This window comes from Chelonia mydas, chromosome 3 (genome assembly GCF_015237465.2).
Source record: "Chelonia mydas isolate rCheMyd1 chromosome 3, rCheMyd1.pri.v2, whole genome shotgun sequence".
In the NCBI taxonomy this organism is placed as follows: Eukaryota; Metazoa; Chordata; order Testudines; family Cheloniidae; genus Chelonia; species Chelonia mydas.
Genome location: NC_057851.1, coordinates 198,593,414 through 198,607,368, shown reverse-complemented (window position 1 = coordinate 198,607,368; position 13,955 = coordinate 198,593,414). Strand labels below are relative to the sequence as shown.

Sequence of the window (13,955 nt, the reverse complement as noted above, 5' to 3'; positions counted from 1 at the left end):
AGTAAGCACAGGGTCAAGTGTGACTGATTGTTTCACGGCTGTACTGTTCTCTGGGTTACTGTGCCTTGGGAAGAGCCAACAGCAGCAGGGGTCTCCTACACTGAACACTGTCCCCACATTTTCCACAGGAGTTCATCCTGGAAGATATCTCGCTGCTGAGGGTGACCTGGGAAGCAAGGGAGGGTCTTCTACTGCAATACAAATTCCGCCCTGGCCCATATGCAGCTCGCCAGTGTGCAGCAATGGTCCCCATGCCCCTCACGGTACAGTGGCGTGGACAAGTTAGCCTTACTGGGACAAGGAACACAGTGGCTCTCCTGAGAAACCTGCGCAAACGCATTGCCCAAGTTCTGGATGAGACCTTTGAAGAGATCACTGAGGCCGATTACCACGATGTGAGAGAGCACATCAACGCCCTATTCCGCATCTAGGCATGCATGCAGCCCTAACCCTTCCCCCCACCAAGAGCCTGCACCGAATAACTTCCTTCCCAAAATAAAAGCCACTTACCAGGAACCTCCTCTGTTTGTCCTTCCCCAAGCACCGGCCGCCGCGACTGGCTACCTTCCTCTTGGCTTGAGAACAGCTCCTGGCTGCATGCGTCTGGGGATTCTGGGATGTCTTCCTCCTTGCTCCTGCTTTGCTCCTCCCCCTCCTCCCGCCTTGTTGAACTGGGCTCTGAAGTGTCCATGGTGGTACTGGGAATGGAGGTGGGGTCTGGCCAAGTATCGCATCCGGCTCTTTGTAGAAACGGCAGGTCACGGGCAGCACCGGAGTGGCTGTTTGCCTCATGGGCTTTGCGGTAGGCATTCCGCAGCTCCTTCACTTTAACCCTGCACTGCAGTGCACCCCGCTCATAGCCCCTTTCCATCATGTCCCTTGCTATCTGCGTGAAGGTATCGTAATTCCTACGGTTGGAGAGCAGCTGGGACTGGACAGCTTCCTTTCCCCAAACACTGATGAGGTCCAGCACCTTGTCATTGCTCCATACTGGGGATCGCCTGGTGCGTGGAGGCATGGTCACCTGGAAAGATTCGCTGAGAGCACTCCACGCCTGGCTGAGCAAACAGGAAGGGGATTTTCAAAATTCTCAGAGAATTTAAAGGGCGGGTCTGATGGTTGGTCACCTGAGGGCAGGGCAGTAGAGTTCAAAGTGATGACGAGAGTGGCTAGCACAGGCATTGTGGGACACTTCTGGAGGCCGATGCACTATAGGACGAGGGTGTCCACACTGGTGCAATGGCTCTCCAGCAGGGGCACAGCAAACATTATTCCACTCACTGAGGTGGAGTACCAGCAGCGCTGTTGCTGCAGAGTCAGAGCCCTCTACGTGCCTTGCCAGTGTGGATGGGTAGTGAGCTAGTGTGCCCGGGCTCCTTTATTGTGCTGTAACTCGCAAGTATAGCCAAGCCCTAGAACTAGAGGAAGGCTACAACAAGAATGCCAAACAGTTATCTCCATTGTAAATGAGAGTGACTGTAAGGTTTCAAACATAAAGTGGCTGTCAACTTGTAGAAGTAAGAGCAATACTTTCCTCACCAAGGTGTTACTTCTTAGTGACCCGTGAAGTCCATTCTTACAGGAGGAACAGAAGACATTCAAACAAAACCAAGCACATGGTGTCTCTGTCTCTCAAGGGCATTTAGAATGCTACTGATCATGCTTGTGACCTGATGGATGTAAAGAATGCCCTCTCAGTCTCTGATGATGAAAAATACCAGGAGCAGCAAGCACAGGCTCCAGGAGGTGGAGACACCTCATGGTTGTATGGGCTATTGCAGAAGAATGGTTTTGAGTACTGAACAGACAGCTAAAGTTAAATTAACAGAGAAGAAGTGGCCATGTGGTCTGAAAAAAGGTTCAGAGACAGTAGTTAACAAATGATTGCTAAGAACCAGAATAGTTCTCCCATCTGTTGGAGGGGCTTATGGTTGTCTAGCCTGACCTCCATCCTAAATATCAGTTAGTTTGTTTGGATTTGGGTTTGTTTTCTTTCTTTTACTCTTGCATTAATTTGTTGTTGATGTTTTTGGCTGATGTTGTTTTATTTACAGTTGATTATTTTTTAATGGGAAGATGCAGTAGCCATTGGAATCCTGCCTTATGACAGGAGTATAGCCTTTTGTAACAAAACTGACCCAGGTTATGTGGATGGGGACAGAAAACAGAGCCCAGTCTGTTATCAACATTTATGTGTGTGCTGCACCTTTAATACACCATCTGTCATTTATAAAATAATAGAAAATCTATCGGGGCTTTTTGTCAGGAAGGGAATTTTCCTACCCACCCACAGTCATTAGAGGTTTCGCTAGCAGCTCTGTTGCTTGCAAGAATCATCCCTGAATGTTTAAGGAGCCTTCTTTCTTTCTTCCCTGTTCCAAAAATCATTGGTTGTGCCAAGAGGTAGGAAAGAGAGATGTGGCTTGATGGGCCCTTTCTCTTCTCCTTGGCTGAAAGGGAAACTTAAGGTGGGCTTTTAGAAGTGCTCATCATTCCCTAATTCTGCTTCCTTTAAAGTTATTCCTGTTTACTTCAGTGGGGAGCAGAGTTAGGCCACTTCTGAGTACTTTTTTAAAAAAAATCACACCCTCAGGGTACAGACAGCCTGAACACGGTTTTAAAATTTATCCCAGGTTGACTGACAATGTCAATGTCAAACTCTCTATTTGATTCTGTAGCTTTCTGTAATTAGCCATAAAATCTTATGTCAGTAAAAAAGATCTGTACTGTGTCATTGAGAAATCATTATGAAATCTTCCAAAATATATTTTTCAGAAAGTTAGAAATATTGAGGAAGGAGGATATTCTTTTTAAGCTTATAACTGAATCATTGTTTCCCTTTTTTTTTTTAAAAGGTGTATAGCTGTTTGCTGCCTTGGAGTTTGGATATGTGAAGAACTAGTACAGTGCACAAACCATCCTCAAGTGAGGGATGCAATAAATGTTATAGGTGTAACACTAAAGGTATTAGTATGAATTGTGTTTGTGTGATTAACAAAGGGAACATTTGTATGGACAAGGTATTCTAGATATTTGAAATATTCATCAAGCATATGTTTAAAGTTAAGCATGTGCTTAAATACTTTTCTGACTTAGGATCAAGGTGTGTCCCAGTTGTGTATTCTGATTATTTGGTTCTTTATGCTTACAACATTATCTGCCTGCAAGCTTGTTTTTTGAATGCTCAGGGCATTATCAGGAATTTGCTGACCATGGAACTGCTCAGTGAATTTACTTTTTTGCTTGATTGAAATTTTCTTCAGGATCTTCCACATGTTCTCCGGCTGCTCCACAGACTTGGTGAACCTGGCTTGTCTTTCACTCAATGACCATCTAAAATAGCACTGTTAGCACAGGCACTGATTTTTCAAAGAACTCTAGAGCATCTAATTGGAGTACCAATGACCAGAGTGCCGGATCAGCCACAGTTTCCTAACACTCTGTCACAGGTTGCTTGATGCTGTCTTTAATATCAGTTGAGATGGAATGAATGAAACAGTTTTACTTTAATGTATGAGCAGGGGGAATGAAAGAATCATGTAAAGATTATCTTATTTTTGTGTGGTACAGTTGCTTTCTGGATACAGCCTCTTCAGCTGTATTGAAGACACGTAGTGGCAAAGAAATAGAGTTTTGTTACGGGGTGATATGTTCCTGCAGCTGTATAAATACTGTGTAAGACAAGGCATTCATTTGAAAATAAATTTTGATGAGAGGTAGGAGACACTTGCCTAGAGATAGTGTTAAATGACTTTTCTGTCAAATAAAATGATTGAAGGTAATTTGGTTGATGCAGGGGAGTGACGTTTATTCATTGTATCAAACTTAGGTGCAGTTATTGGAAAGTTATATTTTCTTTTGGCTTACAGAGAACAAAATGAACTTGCAGTTCTTTTAAAATAGTAAATATTTTCATTTAGTAAATATTATTAATAATTTTTCAAAATCTTATAGGTAAGGCTCAGCCATCTAAGGAAGAAGTGGAAGAAATGTATTCTATTTTTAATCTTCAAATAATTCACTCATTTTTATTCAACTAGTGAGCATTTTTGAAATAATCACAGTGTGATCATCTTTGTTAGCATGTGCCTTTAATTTTCATAAACATATGTGTGTTTGAAATTTCATTATGTGCGTAGAGATTTATTGGTCAAACAACAGAAACTTGAAAGCTTCACACAAATATTGGCTCAGTGGTTTGAGCATTGGCCTGCTAAACCCAGGGTAGTGAGTTCAATCCTTGAGGGGCCATTTAGGGATCTGGGGCAAAAATTGGGGATTGGTCCTGCTTTGAGCAGGGGGGTGGACTAGATGACCTCCTGAGGGTCCGTTCCAACCCTGATATTCTATGATTCTATGATTTAGTGCCTGTGCAGGAGACATCCTACCCGGTGTTTTCATTTTTGGGGCCACCTCCAAGAATAGGATGTTGTTACCAATCCTTGACAGTTTGCTGCAGCCTGCTAAGGCTGCTTGGTCCACTCCTGCCTCTTGCCAACCTATTTCCAAGAAAGCAGAGAAATTATATCAGCACAGGGGTTTTCATATTTGTATTCACACTTTGTACCAACTACACTGGTGGTGACTGCTGCCAGTAGTAGATTGAGGTTTGGACCCCTGTAGGTAGAGAAGGGAAAAAGATTGATTCCCTAGGGAGAACAATGTTCTCTTGGTAATAGGGTGGCAAATTACCAAACTGTTATAGCTCAATATCAGTTTCACCTGTGGGAAAAGAAGGCACTGTTTGTGCAGGATTTCCCAAATGACAAAAAGAGATTGGGAAATGCAATCCTAATGGAGGGTCAAAATGTAGCAAAGCACTCTCTCAAGACTTTATTTGATCCTTCAGATTCTTCTGCTGGATCACTGACTTCTGCAGTTACTTAGAAGAGACATGTTTGGCTTCTTTCCTCTTCTCTGACTCATCATACTACAATTAAAGTGGAGGATTTCCCCTTCAGAGGAGATGGTCTTTTCTGTGAAAAGACGGATGAGTTGCTGGAGAAGCTGAAGAAGACAAGATCTTTGTACTTTATTACTTCTACTAGGAGACTGCCACGGGGCGACGACTCACTGCTGTAGTGCCTCCTGCTGGTTTTACAGGGAATTAGCTCTTTTCAACCAGGAGTGCCCTCTGCCGGTCTGTGTCTCGCCTGCCACTGACCCCATGCCCCTCCTGGACCCCGGTGCCCTTCTAGACTAGGGTTCTGCCCCCTGGCAGTATCCCCGACAGTCTGGGTCTCCCCTCCCAGGGGAACCCCGAACCCCCTATCCCTCCCTTGCCTCAGTGGCTACTGTCAGTCATCGTCTAGCCCCCGCTCCCTGGGGCAGACTGCAGTATTACCACTCATTATCGGCAAGGGGGGTCGGACCAGCTGCCTCTGTCTAGGTCTGGGCTGCTCCTCTGCAGCCTATGTACCCTTTCGTGGGCCTTTACCTCGGCCTGCAGCCAGGGGCTCTGCTAGGCTGGAGCTCCCCAGCTCCCTCTGCCCTTCCCCAGCATTGCTCTGCCCTGGGTACCCTCCTCAGCTTCCTAGGCAGCCAGGTCCTCCTCTCTCCATGTACATAGAGTGTCTGTCTCAGCTCCTGGCTAACAGCCCCCTTATAGTGCCAGCTGTGGCCTGATTGGGACGTGGCCCCACCTGTGGCTACTTCCCCCAATCAGCCTAGCTTTCCTCCAGCTACAGCCCTCTCTTAGGGCTGTTTTAAGCCCTTCAAGGCATGGTGGGGTGACCACCCTGCCACAGAGACCTTCTATATTTTTATTTCCATTGTCAGAGACAGTATTATCCACAGTTATCTTCAGCTTATTTCTTATCAAATCAAAGACATCGACAAAGCACCAGCAGGCTATGTATTTCCAGAGCCAGCGTAAGAAAAGGTCTTTTAAATCGAGGCCCAACTCTAAGCAATCTGCGACCTTTCTGTCATCTTCATTGCACATTAGCCCTGAAATTTGATATGAGGATTGCAAGTCTAGAACCAATCAGTAAGGTCCCTTCCCTTCCTGTGTTTGGAGACATGCTAGCCCATTTTATCATCAGATGCAGGCGTATTACACCTAAACTACCCCTTTCAATTTCCCTTGCCTTTCTCTTTTTAGAGAACCTTCTCACAAGGCTAGTCTACTTTCAGACATACAGAAATTTCTTCTCATGGGGGCTGTTAATGAGGTGTCAGAGCACCTGCAAGATCAGGGGTTTTATTCAAGGTACTTTCTGGTGCTGACAAATGATGAGGTGGGAGGGAGGGTCATTCCATTTTAGATTTAAGAGGTATAACGAGTATATTCTGAAGTTTTGGTTTCATATGTTAACTCTGGCTTCCAGAATCCCTTTGCTTTCAATTATGGATTGGGTTTGTGACTCTTGATTTAAAAGATACATTTTCATATCTCTGTATGACACAGTCTTCGAAAGTACCTTAATTTTGTGGTGGTGGGACACCATTTCCAATATAAAGGGCTGTTGTTTGACCTGTCTACAGCACCAAGGGTTCTTACAAAGTGCTTCTGTGTCGTAGAGGCTCAATTGAGAAAGCAGGGTATTTTTTTTACCCTATTCTGATTATTGTCTGTTAAAGGCTTTTTGTGATGATTTATTAAGCCCCATTGCTTTTTTTCAGAACTGGGATTTCTCCTGAATGTCAAAAAAGTCAAATCCCTGTCCAACTCAGAAATTTTATTCATAGGCTCCATATTGGATTTGGTAGCAGGGAAAGCCATTTTACCAGAGGACAGATTTTCAAAAATAGTTCAATATGTTTTATACATTCAAATATGTCAAAAAACAGAAAGTAACCACCTTTGTGGGTCTTATGGCAGCTACTACATATGTGACTCCATTTGCACAACTCACAATGAGGCCAATGCAGCTTTGGCTGTCTCAGGTCTACAGACCAAATCTGGACAATCTCCAGATGTTAGTCAGCATGCCTCAAAACATTCTGGAATTATTGATGTGATGGTCAGTCAGAGAAAACGTTCTCAGGGTGTCCAGTTCAATGCCCCTTCACTTTCATTGAAGGTAACTTGAGATGTGTCAAACAGTGGTTGGGGTAGGGCAACATCTGAGTCATCCTATAGTTCAGGGTCCCTGGACTTTTCAGAAGAGAGCTTTGCACATCAGCATGTTCTCAATTTATTTAGGACTCTGTTCCCTCCTCCAGGTTATTTTCAGTACTGCTTATCAAACTACCAATAAGTGGCAATATGCAGAGCCATTCGAAAAAAGAAATGAAGGTTGATTACTTGTAACCTGAGTTCCTCAAGAGGGCTCTGCATATTCACACTTCCCACCCACCTTCCCCTTTTTTTCAGTTATTTTCGTTCTCTCCCTCTGGGTTGGCGAAAGGAACTGAGTTGGTAGAGGGCACTCCCCCTTATATAGTCTCACCTTCAGAACATTCGGTGGCACTAGGGAGTGGGCTAGGAGGGGGCACATGAGCACTTTAATAGACACAGCTTGGAGAAGGTTCTCTTGTTAAGCTCCATTAGGCAGTGCAAAACCCATAAATGTGAATATGCAGAGCCATCTCGAAGAACTCCAGTTGCAAGTAACCTTCATTTTCCTTTAATGTAGTTTTTATGGCTGTAGTACCATTTAAAATAGTAGAAACTCTGACATTACTGTTTATTATATGTGAATATTTTTTTCTGGCATGATACTACCTTGTTTAATTTAATTTAATTCTCTTACAGTTTTCTAATAAACTGGTAGCCCAGATAGCCTGTGATGTTCTTCAACTGCTAGTTTCTTATTGGGAAGAGCTTCAGAAGTATGAATCCTCTCTATCCAGGAAAATTACTGAGGTATGTCTTATCTCTTCAAATACTCATGTATGGGAATTGAAAATGACACATCTGATGTTCTGTGTTGATTGTTCATAGAATTGAAAAAGCTTCAAAGTTAACAGAATGTCCAACTGATGCTATTTTTCACAATTGAAAGAATTGTTGCTTATCATAAATTACAGTCTTAGAACTCTAACTTTCTTTGCTTCCTTCTACAATCATTATTAGGAGAGTTCTTTGCTTTAGTTTGCTGGAGCCAGTGTGATTTTTTTCCAATTTGCTCTAATTTATTTCTAGAATCTGCTAACAATGTGGAACTCTCAGTTTGGTTCAGATGCTATTTACAAAAATGGCTGCTAACCGCTCTTTATAGTCTTCATCCAAAGCCTATTGAAGGTCAATGGTTCAAGCCTTGTGTTTATTAAAGATACAAAATGTCTTTTTGTAATTTTGTTTGCCTTGGGTTTGGTTTTTGCGCAGATTCTTGTGGCCACCATTGCATTTCTTTTGCCAAGTGCTGAATACTCCTCTGTAGAAACAGATAAAAAGGTATGTGGCATAAAACACAAACTCCATCATTGTTTTTGCTTCTTGAACTACATATTAAAGGAAATTTATTCCTAAATCTTATTTTAAAATATTAAGCTAACATTTAAACATTTTGATGAATTTGATGAGTATTGCTTATGTGTTCATTTGCATGTTTCTGTTTAGTTTATAGTTTCATTATTACTTTGCTTGTTGGATTGGTGCATGGCACTACCAATGAAAACCTTACTAGAGCCAGTATCTACTGTTCTGGAAGATCAACATTCCTCCAAAGCTCCCTTACTGGATTACGTATATAGGGTGAGTATGAAGAATCGATTCAATATGAATTGTTTTTAACAAAGTTTTTAAATGTGTAAAGATGTGTCTATTCTGGATCATTGAGGCACAGATGCATTATGGAAGTATAACTGATGATTCCATCATTTGAATTACATTGAAGTTTTTCAGTTACTGTTGTTTAAATCCATGGGTTAGTTATGAAAACAAATTAAAATTTCACCCCTAACATTTAGGGGGTAGATTTGATTTTCTGGAAAGTTACAAGTAAGTCTGCTTAGTAGCTTTGGAGCATAAAGGAGTTAAAATGGCTCCTTTTTGAAATTTCAGGGCTGGTTTGTAGTGTTTGGGGGATCATGTTGACTTACAAATGATTATTTAAATGCTTCAATCATTGGGTGGATAAATAACTAAACAAAATAGTATGTATAGGTTAGTTTAAACAAATTAAAAAGTACAACATATTCTGAGCATTGCTTGTCATGACTCTTTCTATTACATTATAAATACCAATTTTAAAAAAAAAAGTCATTTGATGCCAAGATCTGAAATGTTACACACACAAACTCTGGAGTATAAAATTTTAAACGTTGGCAGTTTTGAGAGAAAAAAGAAAGTGCCTTGGCCAACAGATCTTAAAACGCTACAGAAGCAGAGTCCTGGCTCCCAAGGAGCTTAGGAGTCCTGTCAGGGGAAGCACCTACAGTAACTCCCCACTTAATGTCCTCTCGCTTAACGTTGTTTCGATGTTACGTCCCTGCTCCATTACAGAACGTGCTCCTTTAAAGTTGTGCAGTGCTCCCCTATAATGTCGTTTGGCCTCGTTCGTTGTCCATGGCTGGCAGCCCCCCCATCAGCTCCCCTGCGCCTCCTCCCCCCGCGCCTCCCGCCGGCCGGCAGACCCCAGAAATCAACGCCTTCCCCCTACTCCCCCCGCCTCCTGCCCGCAGCAATCAGCTGTCTTGCGGTGTTCAGGAGGCTGGGGGGAGACATGAGGAAGCAGCGCGCCGCCTCCTCGCTCCTCGCCCTGGCCTAACGCCACAAACCAGCTGATTGCCGCGGGCTGGAGGCAGGGGAGGGAGGGGGGAGGAGCAAGGACGTGGTGTGCAGAGTAAAGGGGGATGAGGTGGAGGGGGTGAAAAGAGGCAGGTTGAGGGTGGGGTTTGGAGTAAGGGGTGGAGTGGACGGGCTCAGGGTTGAGCCCCCCGCCCCTGGCAAAGTCTGTGCGTGTGCTTGCAAGAACAGCAAGAGGAGCAGCCGGACAATCCACCCTCTTCCACTCTCTCTCTACCTCCTCAACTGAGCTTCATACTCAGCAATGATGATCATAGTATTAAATTGTTTCTTTAAAATTGTTTAAAACTTATACCTGTATTAAATTGCTAGTTTAAAATTGTTTAAAATGTATATGATGCCTTTTGTCTGTCAAAAAAAAATTTCCCTGAAACCTAACACCCTATTTACATTAATTCTTCTGGGGAAATTGGATTTGCTTAAAGTCGCATTTTTCAGGACTATAACTACAACATTAAGTGAGGAGTTACTGTATTCTAATGGCATGACTAGTAAACGTCACAAAGAAAGGAGTTCCTGTCCTGAGGACCTTAGGAGATCCATGGCAATGTTTATGTCTTTCTTTCACACGTGTTTATGAGGACTGCTGGATCTGGATGAAAACTATATGCACCTCCTGCTGTCAGAGCTGTGACTGTTGAATGAGGTCCCCCTAGAGGAGCACTGTAGAATCACACACTTTTAATACTCAAGGCCAACACTGAGGAGATAGAAGTCTACAGTTGTGTAAAGCCAGTTTCAGCTTTGTGGCCATTTCCCAATGGACAAGCACCCACTCAAAATAAAGAGCAGTCTCCATGACTGCTCGTCCTAAGACATTTGTAGAACTTATTCATTTAATGCAAATGCTAATAATAATCAAATGAAGACAAGAAATACAGTACAACTGTATAACATATAATTAGCAACATTTTCCATAAGTAAGTTAAACATGTTTTATGAAATATCAGTACATCTTTCAAGTAAATAAAATAATCTAGTTTATAACTGACGTAATACACTTTTGAATATGTCTGCATATGCCTGAGGGATGATATTCTATAATGACATTCCAATTTATAACAATATACCACAATAGATCTTGTCCTAATTGTGAAATTGTACTTAACAAGCATGAAGTCAGTCTTCCTTTAAAATATGCATAAACACATTTTCCAAATATAAAAATAGCATGTTGATATTGCTTTTATTTAAAATCAAGATCTGTGATGATAAATAGTTTTGTTTTCATGGCTAATATAGTAGTTTACTGATAAAAAGATAATTTGATAAGAAAAAGCATTTTCTTTCTTAAAGAATCGGTGAGAATTTAACAATGGGCATCATTATTATATCAATAATATATAGTATTATTATTAATAATAATTTGCATTGTACTAGCCCAGAGGAGCCCCAGTCTTGGACCAGGGTCCCATTGTGCTATGTGCTATGTGCTGTACAAACTAACCACCAAAAATGATGGTCCATGCTCCACAGAACTCACAATCTAAGTATAAGACAAGAGAACAGGTAGATTCAAGAGACCGATTGGGAGAGCACCAGGAGACAAAGAGACAATACTGGTCAGCATAATGGGCAGCATTCTCAGCACACCAGATGTATATGTGTTGTCAAGTTTTTAGTAGACATGACAGCAAAGAAGAGTTTTATGGAGAGGTAATCTTGCAAATGTTTATGAAGGGCAGCGTGGGACAGAAACACAAAGATGCTTGATTGAAAATTTAGCAAGTGGATGATAAAGGCGGGTGTCATTGTCATAGTGGAGGCAGGAGTTAACATCTTGATAGTTTGAGAGGTAGGATAAGCAATGAAGGACCTTCTCCTACCTAGGGGACAATTTCCTGGTGCAAGTGCTAGAGGAGCCAACTAGGGGGGGAGCTTTTCTTGACCTGCTGCTCACAAACCGGGAAGAATTAGTGGGGGAAGCAAAAGTGGATGGGAATCTGGGGGGCAATGACCATGAGTTGGTTGAGTTCAGGATCCTGACGCAGGGAAGGAAGGTAAGCAGCAGGATACGGACCCTGGACTTCAGGAAAGCAGACTTCGACTCACTCAGGGAACGGATGGGTAGGATCCCCTGGGGGACTAACATGAAGGGGAAGGGAGTCCAGGAGAGCTGGCTGTATTTCAAGGAATCCCTGTTGAGGTTACAGGGACAAACCATCCTGATGAGTCGAAAGAATAGTAAATATGGCAGGCGACCAGCTTGGCTTAACGGTGAAATCCTAGCGGATCTTAAACATAAAAAAGAAGCTTACAAGAAGTGGAAGGTTGGACATATGACCAGGGATGAGTATAAAAATATTGCTCGGGCATGTAGGAATGAAATCAGGAGGGCCAAATCGCACCTGGAGCTGCAGCTAGCAAGAGATGTCAAGAGTAACAAGAAGGGTTTCTTCAGGTATGTTGGCAACAAGAAGGAAGCCAAGGAAAGTGTGGGCCCCTTACTGAATGAGGGAGGCAACCTAGTGACAGAGGATATGGAAAAAGCTAATGTACTCAATGCCTTTTTTGCCTCTGTCTTCACGAACAAGGTCAGCTCCCAGACTGCTGCGCTGGGCATCACAGCATGGGGAGTAGATGGCCAGCCCTCAGTGGAGAAAGAGGTGGTTAGGGACTATTTAGAAAAGCTGGACGTGCACAAGTCCATGGGGCCGGATGAGTTGCATCCGAGAGTGCTAAAGGAATTGGCGGCTGTGATTGCAGGCCATTGGCCATTATCTTTGAAAACTCGTGGCGAACGGAGGAAGTCCCGGATGACTGGAAAAAGGCTAATGTAGTGCCAATCTTTAAAAAAGGGAAGAAGGAGGATCCTGGGAACTACAGGCCAGTCAGCCTCACCTCAGTCCCTGGAAAAATCATGGAGCAGGTCCTCAAAGAATCAATCCTGAAGCACTTACATGAGAGGAAAGTGATCAGGAACAGTCAGCATGGATTCACCAAGGGAAGGTCATGCCTGACTAATCTAATCGCCTTCTATGATGAGATTACTGGTTCTGTGGATGGAGGGAAAGCAGTGGAAGTATTGTTTCTTGACTTTAGAAAAGCTTTTGACACGGTCTCCCACAGTATTCTTGTCAGCAAGTTAAAGAAGTATGGGCTGGATGAATGCACTATAAGGTGGGTAGAAAGTTGGCTAGATTGTCGGGCTCAATGGGTAGTGATCAATGGCTCCATGTCTAGTTGGCAACCGATGTCAAGTGGAGTGCCCCATGGGTCGGTCCTGGGGCCGGTTTTGTTCAATATCTTCATAAATGATCTGGAGGATGGTGTGGATTGCACCCTCAGCAAATTTGCGGATGATACTAAACTAGGAGGAGGGGTAGATACGCTGGAGGGCAGGGATAGGATACAGAGGGACCTAGACAAATTGGAGGATTGGGCCAAAAGAAATCTGATGAGGTTCAATAAGGATAAGTGCAGGGTCCTGCACTTAGGACGGAAGAACCCAATGCACCGCTACAGACTAGGGACCGAATGGCTAGGCAGCAGTTCTGCGCAAAAGGACCTAGGGGTGACAGTGGACGAGAAGCTGGATATGAGTCAGCAGTGTGCCCTTGTTGACAAGAAGGCCAATGGCATTTTGGGATGTATAAGTAGGGGCATTGCCAGCAGATCGAGGGACGTGATCATTCCCCTCTATTCGGCATTGGTGAGGTCTCATCTGGAGTACTGTGTCCAGTTTTGGGCCCCACACTACAAGAAGGATGTGGATAAATTGGAAAGAGTCCAGCGAAGGGCAACAAAAATGATTAGGGGTCTGGAACACATGACTTATGAGGAGAGGCTGAGGGAACTGGGATTGTTTAGTCTGCAGAAGAGAAGAATGAGGGGGGATTTGATAGCTACTTTCAACTACCTGAGAGGTGGTTCCAGAGAGGATGGTTCTAGACTATTCTCAGTGGTAGAAGAGGACAGGACAAGGAGTAATGGTCTCAAGTTGCAGTGGGGGAGGTTTAGATTGGATATTAGGAAAAACTTTTTCACCAAGAGGGTGGTGAAAAACTGGAATGTGTTACCTAGGGAGGTGGTAGAATCTCCTTCCTTAGAAGTTTTTAAGGTCAGGCTTGACAAAGCCCTGGCTGGGATGATTTAGATGGGGATTGGTCCTGCTTTGAGCAGGGGGTTGGACTAGATGACCTCCTGAGGTCCCTTCCAACCCTGATATTCTATGATTCTATGACCTTAAAAGGGATGACAAGTAGAATAGTAATGGAGAAGCAAAAACCAGTGGAGAAATGCAAAGAGAAGGGTGACTTAG

The 13,955-nt window shown here is 43.3% G+C and overlaps 1 protein-coding gene across 6 annotated transcripts in view; it reads left to right on the top strand.

Annotated features, from left to right (window-relative positions):
• Window positions 1–13,955, top strand: part of RALGAPA2 (Ral GTPase activating protein catalytic subunit alpha 2) — a 302,141-nt gene that overhangs the window by 144,649 nt on the left and 143,537 nt on the right. For all 6 annotated transcript variants that reach the window (XM_043544131.1, XM_043544129.1, XM_037896234.2 and 3 more), the window contains 4 exons: window positions 2,856–2,964; window positions 7,700–7,810; window positions 8,273–8,341; window positions 8,507–8,641. In XM_043544131.1, the coding sequence (XP_043400066.1) occupies window positions 2,856–2,964; window positions 7,700–7,810; window positions 8,273–8,341; window positions 8,507–8,641 (424 nt within the window). The remainder of the gene's footprint in view (window positions 1–2,855; window positions 2,965–7,699; window positions 7,811–8,272; window positions 8,342–8,506; window positions 8,642–13,955) is intronic.